Below are 10,227 nucleotides of genomic sequence, written 5' to 3'. Positions count from 1 at the left end.
GTGTTTCACAAACACATCTTGTTTCTATATGTTCTTATGTAAAACTTTCGACCCCCCTCCTGGGCCCCACTCTACCCCCGGGGGTCATCATTTGAACAAAATTGAATTTACACTACCTTAGGATGCTTTCATATCAAAATGACTAAACATGATTTTCAGTTCTTGAGAAGATATTTTTCTATATGTTCCTATATGTAAAATCCTCCATTGTGGCCCGAACCTATCCCCGGGGGTCATCATTTGAACAAACTTGAATCTACACTACCTGAGGATGCTTCCATATCAAAATGACTTATCATGGCTTTGCAGTTCTTCAGAAGTAAATATTTTCCTATATATTTCTATTTAAGACTTTGATCCTCCATTGTGGGCCCACCATACCCCCGGGGTTCTTGATTTGAACAAACTTGAATCTACACTACCTGAGGATGTTTCCTTATAAATATGACTCATCATGGCTTTGCTGTTCTTGAGAAGAAGATTTTTAAAGATTTTTCCTTTATATTTCTAAGAAAAACTTTGATCCTCCATTGTGGCCCCACCTTACTCCCGGGGGTCATCATTTGAACAAATTTGAATCTACACTATCTGAGGATGCTTCCATATAAATATGACTCATCATGTCTTTGCTGTTCTTGAGAAGAAGATTTTTAAAGGTTTTTTCCTATATATTTCTATATAAAACTTTGATCCCCCATTGTGGCCCCACCCTACCCCCAGGGGTCATAATTTGAACAAACTTGAATCTACTCTATATAACAAAGGTTTCCTATAAGTTTCAACTTTTTTGGGCTTGTGGTTCTTGAGAAGAAGATTTTTAAAATATGCCACCAAATTTTCACTATTTCTGAATTATCTCCCCCCGAATGAGGGTGTGGCCCTTCATTTGGATAAACTTGAATCCCCTACACCCAAGGATACTTTGTGGCAAATTTGGTTGAAATTGGCCCAGTGGTTCTGGAGAAGTCGAAAATGTGAGAAGTTTACAGACGGACGGACAGACAGACAGACAGCTAGACGGACTACAGACAAAATGTGATCAGAAAAGCTCACTTGAGCTTTCAGCTCAGGTGAGCTAAAAAGGAATCTTCAGACAAACTTTGTCTTCATTGGCAAGAAAACAAAGATGGGTGATTTTTCTTTTCTTTTTTTTTTTTTTTTTTTTTTGTTTAGACGTTTCCTGAATAAATAAACAAATAAATACATACACCCTCACACACACAAACAATTCTATTTTCGCTTTTTTATTGATCAATACACATCAGTAACAAACCAGTAATATACAATGAATATAAAAAAATATATATCAATATCATTTAAAGTTGCCTTTGAAGTTTTATCACAGGGAGATTGTTTATTTTGAGCCACATTATTCCAAAATTCCATCTTTGATTTTCGAAAATTTTGGAAATATCCAAAGGTAACATTGTTACCATCAGAATACATTCTGCAGTAAGACCGATGTTGTGTGTTGTATAAGCTGCCCAATCTTGTTAAACCATCCAGTGAAAATAATCTGTGAATAATTCAAAATTAAGCTGTTATTCCTTGCAGACAAAATTAATATTTTCACGATGTGCTTTTTCAGAAATATGAGTTCATTTTGCATCCTTGCCATTAAAAACAAATATGAAAATTTCAGGCCCGTGGCAACGGTTTCAAAAGTTGGGGGGGGGGGGGCAACTTCCCAAAATTATCTGACAAGCAAAAACAAAAAAGAAGAAAAAGAAGAAAAAAGGCTAATTTACTATCCAAATTCTTGAATTTGCCAGTGAGTACTTGGCCTTACAACATCAAAAAGTGTGTGTGTGGGGGGGGGGGGGGGCAACCAGCATCTAATGGAAAATTCTACGGGCCTGAATTTATAGACAAAACTAGACTTTGACCCGTGCGTGCACGGGTTGACATTGTTATGAATGCATCCATGTGCATATCGGACATTTACAAAATAGATACATCGACACATTCATATTGTAAGGTATTTTTCAAATAAACAATGAATGTGAATATTCTGTTTTGTTTTGTTTTTTTTTTTTTGGTGTTTGTTTTGTTTTGTTTTTTTTTAATTGTTGCGTAACGGCGTAGCGCAGAATGGGTTTGACCAACAGTTAGCTATAAATCAAGTCTTGAGTTCGAATCACGCCGGAGCTTACAAAAATTTCACCCTTCCAAACAAATTTAATAAAAGAAATTATGGATGTTCATTGAAAATATGACAACAGCAAAGAGTTGAGCACACTGCTGATACATATCCAGCAAAGTAATGAAATGAAGAAATGTGCTAAGCTGGTATTTTTACACAATCAGTTATTAAAGTAAAGGTGTAAAAGTTTTTGTAACAATTTTAACACTGCAGGTCTCAACTTGTTCAAAATATGACCTCAACAATAAAAGAGTTAAGCACGGCTAATACATATACTTTATATATACACAGGTAATAGACAGGTATATAATCTGTAAAAGACTGTCTGTTTTGATAAATATTAATGTAATATCCTTGAATTAGTACATAGAAAAAGTAATGAAAATAGAAGCTTAATTGAGAAAAAATAAAAACAAATTGGTAATCTTCAAGTACCAATGATGTTTAAAATATATAAAACAAAAGACAGTATTCTTCCGATTTATCGGTATTAAAGGCCAAAAATTCGAGTCTATAATTTTTATATAGTAGTTATTATTGTAATTTTTAGCGGAAAAAGAATGCCTACTTCACTAAGATGTGATTCTAACTGGAGTTGTAACACCCCCCCCCCCTTTCAGTTCCCCTCAAAAAAGCATAAAAGAAAGGAGGGATAAAATAAATCGGGTAGTTACATTAATGTTGCTCCTACGATCATGAGCTTTTTGCCTCCGTTGAGATGGCCAGAGATATAAATAACATATAATAAATGTGTCTCCGAGATGGCGAATAATTACCCACGTGGCCACAATATCACATTTGTATGGATATAAACTCAAAAACAAACATAGGCGTCAGAAGCAAATTGAAAGTGGGGTGGCTATTTGAAAGTTGGGGGGGGGGGCTAAACAAACGAAAAAAGGTAAGCCCAAATTTTCAATGCCTATATAATGTCTATCTTTGCAAAAAGGGGGGCTAAGCCCCCCTTGCCCCCCCCCCCCCCCCGGTTCCGACCCCTATGACAAATACGTGTAAATCTTCATTGGAAATTTGCTAATATTCTGTTCATATATATTACTGATTTCTTATTAGAGAAATTATACAATAACAAATATATATCTACTTAGTATTTACTTTTGTCTTCTCTGATTTGAACACACTCTCCACCACGGCTCATACATTCGTGTATGAGAGAGAAACGAACGACAACTCTGCAAGGGAGATTGATTTGAACATCGTGATTTAGCGTGAATGTAATGCGCACGCGCAAGATTGTAAAATCCAAAAAATCCAGATGATTTCCGGAATTTTTTGAGGAATTTTCGTTGATTATTAATTAGCGAAGCTTAATTGAGAAAAAATAAAAACAAATTGGTAATCTTCAAGTACCAATGATGTTTATAATATATCAAACAAAAGACAGTACTCTTCCGATTTATCGGTATTAAAGGCCAAAAATTCGAGTCTATTATTTTAATATAGTATTATTGATGATGATATGAGTTAATTTTGCAACATTTACCGCATAATTTTTTGTTCAGATATTCTGCCTTTTCAACGACGCTATATTCTTACATCACGAAATGGTAAATGCCCTGTTACAGTGGAAGATATTCCGCAAAATCAAAAAGTGCTTACTCTGTCTTGACGAAATTGCTATATAAGGTCATTTCCAATTTGCTTGCTTCGATGTCTTCTTCTGTGAAATTTCGAAGTATGCTGCCTATCAGAGGTATTCCGAACAAATAAAAAATGTCCTCTCCATGGTCAACACCTGTTACACCAATCAACGACACAAACAGAATTTAAATTTTGTAAAAATTCAAAAACAGCTTCAAACTACTACATGTATTGGCATATATGTTTGCACCCCTCCATTATTTTAATGCATATATATGTGCCATTACTATTCTCATGCGGCATGTACGCTTGAAATTGTATAGGCTCACTGTATTTATGCATTCAACAAACCTTTCCAGTTGGGTTGATTAGGATCTGGCATTAAGATATCGTACTCAAACACACTGACAGACGGTTTGACGTCAGAGTCCGAGAGGAGATCGGACAGTTCTATGATACTGGCATAAAATAACATATCTGCTTCAGCCTGTCAAGAGAGGTTGTATTTCAAATAAAATTTACAGACTTATTGTCAATTTAAATCCAGATACTCTATTTGAGACTATTTCCGAACGAAAGGGTTTTTTTTCTGGATGATTGTTTCAATTATGAAACAAGCTATGATGGTAAAATTATTTTTACATGAGACATAGTCAACAATACTGTCATCATAGTTTAATAAACAGAATCCCTCTTAAATGTTTATGTTACAATTTCTGGATAATATATATATCTAAGTATTTCTCCGGAGGTACCTCAACCAAACTCCTCCCTGGATCTTCAATGTCACTGTACACAGAACTCAGTGTGTCTAAAAGATAATTAATCAATTGTGTTGATCATTGAATTTGCTTATAGTATGAGTAATTTAAGAATATTACTTCTTTAGCTAAAGACACTAATCAAGGAAAGATATTATACCAACTTATCTGCTTTCTTACCTTTAAAATTACAAATTGTGGGATAAAACGGTTCATATCGTACTAGATAACCCGGAAAATCTAACTTAAAGATTGAACCTACAAAATATGATAAACACCAGAAATAATATTTGGCATATCTTTAAATTTTGGCATATTTTAAGTTTGTTGTATTAGCACAGAGGGAAAATATCTTAATTTATGAAGTTTTCCAAAGGTTATTGTGGCTTCTCAAGATAAGACAGACTATATTTCAATTACAGAATTTTAGCCTTGTGTATTTCTTAAATGATTAATGTTAATGCTATGAAGGCTCACCCGGGAGCGGTCCAAAACTTTCGTCTGCAGTAAAGGATACAAGAAATGCATTTCCGTGGAATTCGCCATTTTGAAAAGAGGATCTCGGGTATTTTGTTAGAAAATAATTGTCTACAACAGCAGGATATGGAACAACACTGAATGGTAATAACTGCAATAGACAAAAGGTTATTGATTGCATTTTACAAAAGATTACTGTATACATATCGTAAAAGTTGACTGTAATACACAAACATAATGTTTGCGATTGTATAGTTTGCAGGTGGAAAAAACTGCATCTTTGTATGCTTTAAAACCATTTCTCTCATTTAGAATGACCGGGGAAAACGCAGTAAAACCTGTTACACACTATACATTTATTGAATGTGTTCGAGGGAAGCATGTGTTTTGTCGAACCCAAGAACGAAACTGTTAGGCAAACAGTTTGGTTCGAGGGGTCGACAAAACGCATTTTGCCCGGTGATTTATTATATCTTTTACTTTTTATTTTGACATATTTTTCTCTGGTTTCCATGTTTGTGATTATTGAGAAGATATAGCTGATTCCGCCTTTAATGAGACTATAAAAAACGTCATACATGTAGCGGTCCAATGTCTCATCGACAGGTCCAATATCTCACTCAGCGGTCCAACATCGATTTTTGTTGACCGCTCAGAAAAAATTGAAAATGTTAGACTTTTTAAAGTAAAGATTTATATAGGCAACAATTTTTAAAGGTACATGTATAACAATTAATTTTGTTTGGTTTTGGTTATCATTAATATTAGCACTTGACTCACATAAAGCAAGGTCTAAACAGAGTAAAACTACAAGTTACCGTAGAAAATATCATCTCAATAGCTTTGATATCTTTGATATCTATAGCTCTGATGTCTGCTACATCTAGTGCATATTGCAGAATTGTGGAATTGATATTGGAGCCGGGGATTAGGTCTGGTGACGCCATTGCCCAATGTGCTAATGGTGATCCGCTCATTAGGATTGCGTTCCTGAATAAACCTTAAGTAATCAAATAAGAAGTAATTAATTATTTCTTATCGGCATGGGCTTCATGTAATTTTTTGGAGTTTAGTGCATATCAATATGCATAACATTTGAAGTAAATTGTATATCTGTATCAGTATATGCAGCAAAACGTCTAAAGAAATATCAGCATCAACCCATTATAAAAAATAAATAAATAAATAACTACAGAGGACACCTCTTTCCCATGGAATGCAATATAATTTTGTTTGAAATAATTTTAATTCAGTGAAATATTAAATGTGTCAATGCCCAAGAGTAACTTCTAATTTATTATCGAAAGGTTTAAAGAAAGAAATATTTATTCCGATACTAACACATTATTTAAAAACTTATTGGCCAAAATAAAACCTGCAAAACTCTATTAATATCCAAGAAAAAAAAAAGTAGAAGAAGAGATTTTCTATCGAAATATGTGCATTTTATAAAGTCACCAAAAACTTCGTGTCATTTGAAAGCTAACCTTTGGTGAGTGGTGAAACTAAGTGAAGACCAACATCTCCTGCGCCTGCGCTGTGACCAGCAATAGTGATTCGATCCCGATCTCCATCAAAATAATGAATGTTAGAATGAACCCATTTCATGGCTGCAACTTGGTCCAAAAGTCCATTATTTCCAGTAAAGTTGTGTTGGGGCGAAGACAAAAAACCTTAAAATTGATAAAAACTTTGGCACTTTATAACTTTAACTTCGTAACTTTCACAAATTGATTCAGTTAGGTTTTTAAATATTGACTTTGCTAGATGCAGTACCTAAAAGACCTAATCTATAATTGAAATTGATGACGATGATTTGTCCGTGGGCAGCCAGTATGTCGCCTGGCAACATGGCACCCATTCCTGCTCTGTTGGACCCGCCATGAATGTAAAACATTACCGCATAGCTCATATTCTTTTCCAAAGACTGAAAAAATTTAAGATGGCGTCATTTTGATTTTAAGAAGTGGACGGCACATGAATTTTTGCCCCCTAAATGTGGTTGAAATTGAACATACTCTTAGGTTGTGGAAAAGAAATATTGGTTTGCTCTTGTGTTATTTTTTAAATGACATCACATAGCACACAAGCAACCTTGTCACGGCACGGTAGGCTACACAAAAGGAACTACATACACTTTCAATACACAAGGAACACAAAAAGTATTTTGTTTTGGCTCATTTTCATTAAGAACAATAAGACAATTAAACTGGTATAAAAATATAACGTTCAAAATTAATCTGTCATTTTCCCCTCGCAATATTCATTTGCGTTATTTAACTTTCCGCGTCAAAACGGCTTACGTCTATCAACCACACCAGTTCTGAAAGGCGCTAAATTCATACTTAAGATTTATGAAATTGACATAAAATATTAGACGTCTTATATCTATATCTGTCAGTATATAAGCACTGAATTCTTATTTTTTTTATTGACAGTACATGGTCGTGCCGAAAAGTTGAATATCGCGCGGTATGATAATTTGTCAGTACGGCTTTGAGTTGTTATGCGAATGACTGGGATGAAGATAACGTACAGTAACGACCGACGACAACCTAACATAAGAATTCAATGCTTATATTTACATTCTCTAATTTTATGTCAATTTCATATTATCGTCATTGACTTCAATACGCTGAAACATACATCAATGACGATAATGTTAATTGTGACGTCATTTTTGTGACGTTAGATTCTCACAATGTTACATTTTGAAAGGAATAAAATGGTGAAGGTAAGCAACTTTGGAAGTTTGTTAAAAATATTATTATAGAATTAATAGCTATAAACCTTGAAAAATATTTTGAAGCATGTTTTTATGCTGTTGTGAATTTACACGGCCCTAAACTAAAGGTAGCCTATTTGTACAGGTATAGGGGTATGTATGGAACTGTAAAATCAAGTTGGTGGCAAAAATATCTGCTCCTCATATTAAGATAGCTTGCTAAACATTAATGGAAACACTTCCCCAATGTTTCTATTGAAAAAATTAGCTCAATTATTATTTCTTAGGGAGATCTGAATTGTTCATTTAGCCGTTGATAAACTTCTTTTTTTTTGGTATAGTAAAGTTGTTTAAAAGGCGGATGTATTTTTTGATACATGTATTATTATGATCCAGTTTTAACTTTCAAGAACCACCAACATCATATATACTTTTATCACGGCACTTAAAAATATAAGCTTATCCAAGAGAACCAAATCAAGTTATAATTTAACCCTCCAGTCCCTATAATTATGATTCAAACGCAATAACATTCTGTTCAACAATATTATCAAATGGAACCATTCTTACACGTAGTTGATGTCTTTGCACAAACATAAATAAAATTGAAAATGCTGTTAATACTGATCAGACTGACAATACTAATTAAACTGACAGTGACAATAATTACGATACCTTTGGAACATAAATGTTTAGGAATAGGCAGTCCTCATTTTGATAATTCATATCAAAATCTGGCATGTGTTGTTTAATATATCCAGCATTAATTTCTCCTTGATAACAAGCCGGGGGTAGTTTTGTCGCATTCAATATATCTGTCCATGGGACGTGTTCACGAGGTCTCTGTTAAATAAATGATAATAAATAAATAAATAATCAAGAACTGAATAAAGAAATAAAAACTAATTTTATAAATTTCCAGTTCATTGATTTTGCTTTTCAAACAAATTTTAATTTTTGAAATAATTTAAATCTGAAGTTGTTCTAATTATACTGTACAAATGTTTTAACTGCCAAAGTCAAAGCTATAGTCCTACATTTTTATAGTTACTCTAAAGAGTTTATTTGCATCTTAAATTTTTTTAGGTTCTGTATAATAATCACTGCAAATTAAAACATTCTTTTTAGACAATTGCAAAGAAATTCATGAGAAAATAAAGTTAAAAAATAAAATGATAGAATTTTTAAAATTTCTACGCAAAATAAATAAAAAAAATAGATAAATAAAATAAAATAAAATACAAAATAAAAATAAATAAATAAAATACAAAATAAAAATAAATAAAAAAATAAATAAATAAATAAATAAAGCATTTGTAAACGATATCAAAATAAGATACCTCTTTAATCAGACGAGTATCAATCACAGGATGCATCCGTGTTAACACTTTTATTAAGTAATTAACAATCGTAAAATGTATGGTTAGAGCTTGATTTTTATTCACTGTGGGTCAAATTCAGTAGCCCTAGTGAAACAGATCTAAATCTGATAATAAACTCATCATAACTCTGATCTTAATGTTAATTTAAAGTTTTATCACATACCCTTGCCGTGTATTAATTAAGTGGAAAGAAAAATGAGGAGAGTACTTCTCGCTTCCACACAATGCGTTATGTGTTCTGCCAAAAACAATTCCTTCTATCACATCGCTGTTTCTGTATGCAATCTTGGGTTAACGAGAAAGCAATTACGAAACAAAAGTAAACCACACACAGACAAACAGACAATACCTGAAATCGTTTTACTCCCGTTGGTGGGGCTGCATAGGGAATTCCTAGGTATTCTTCCACGGGAAATCCGGCGACGCGCTCAGTTACTCGTCCGCGAATTTTGCCAGAGTTCGATATTCTCACTGGAAAGTCAGTCGATGTACAGGATGCAAAGAAAAGATAAGTGAAATAAATTGATCCGATAAACTCAGGTTTCATTTTAATCTATACGATGTTATTTCCAAATGCTGTTTCGGAAAGAATTCTTAATGTTGCACTCGATCGCTGTGTTTTTTGTGTTTTATCCAAGTGAGACACGAAATATACTACAATACACAAAAAATAAACCTCAGCGTAAATGAAATGTTGGCCTTTATATCGATATGCCTGTCTTTACGGGGTAAAATCATGGACATTGTTAGTCGAATCGTTTTTTTGGGGTTCACTGACGGAAAAGAAAGAAAACGGCAATATAGGTATACCACTTATTCTCCCCAAACTTTATGTATGTAGATAAAAATACTGGACTGGGCTTCCATTGTTCGCCGTATGGCTAATGGTCTCTGGAAAAACCATAACAGCCATTAAAACTATAGATAATCCTGTAGCTACAAATTAAAAAGTAGTGAAAATGTACGGAACTATTCGTATTGAAAAGCTGTGTAATGAAAAAGATGTTGTTCGTACGGGACAATTGTTGGTTTTCTGTAATTTGAGAACAGGGCCCAAGAGTTAATCTTTGATCTACCTGCCCCCGATGCTTAAACGATGTGTGTATATACAAGACACGAAGAGTTACGTACATATGTCAA

At 33.5% G+C, this 10,227-nt stretch overlaps 1 protein-coding gene across 2 annotated transcripts; it reads right to left on the bottom strand.

The window, feature by feature from the left end:
- Positions 1-1,228: 1,228 nt before the first annotated feature.
- On the bottom strand, positions 1,229-9,963 carry LOC133184602 (neuroligin-4, Y-linked-like). Of its 2 annotated transcripts, none has more exons than XM_061319689.1 (11): positions 9,437-9,963; positions 8,381-8,548; positions 6,757-6,907; positions 6,468-6,653; positions 5,799-5,980; positions 4,981-5,131; positions 4,684-4,761; positions 4,498-4,553; positions 4,094-4,229; positions 3,761-3,896; positions 1,229-1,516 (listed from the first exon to the last, which is right to left on the bottom strand). In XM_061319689.1, the coding sequence occupies exons 1-11, from the start codon at positions 9,632-9,634 to the stop codon at positions 1,252-1,254; spliced, it is 1,707 nt and encodes a 568-aa protein (XP_061175673.1). In that variant the 5' UTR covers positions 9,635-9,963; the 3' UTR covers positions 1,229-1,251. The 2 variants fall into 2 exon arrangements, with proteins under 2 accessions (XP_061175673.1, XP_061175674.1); XM_061319690.1 differs by lacking the exon at positions 9,437-9,963 and adding an exon at positions 9,251-9,282.
- Positions 9,964-10,227: the final 264 nt, after the last annotated feature.

This window comes from Saccostrea echinata, unplaced genomic scaffold (genome assembly GCF_033153115.1).
Source record: "Saccostrea echinata isolate AGI-Se365-2 ecotype Australia unplaced genomic scaffold, CSIRO_AGI_Sech_v1 ptg000010l, whole genome shotgun sequence".
NCBI classification, from domain to species: Eukaryota; Metazoa; Mollusca; class Bivalvia; order Ostreida; family Ostreidae; genus Saccostrea; species Saccostrea echinata.
Note: the sequence above shows the minus strand (reverse complement) of the source record. Positions and strands in the feature narration are given on the sequence as shown.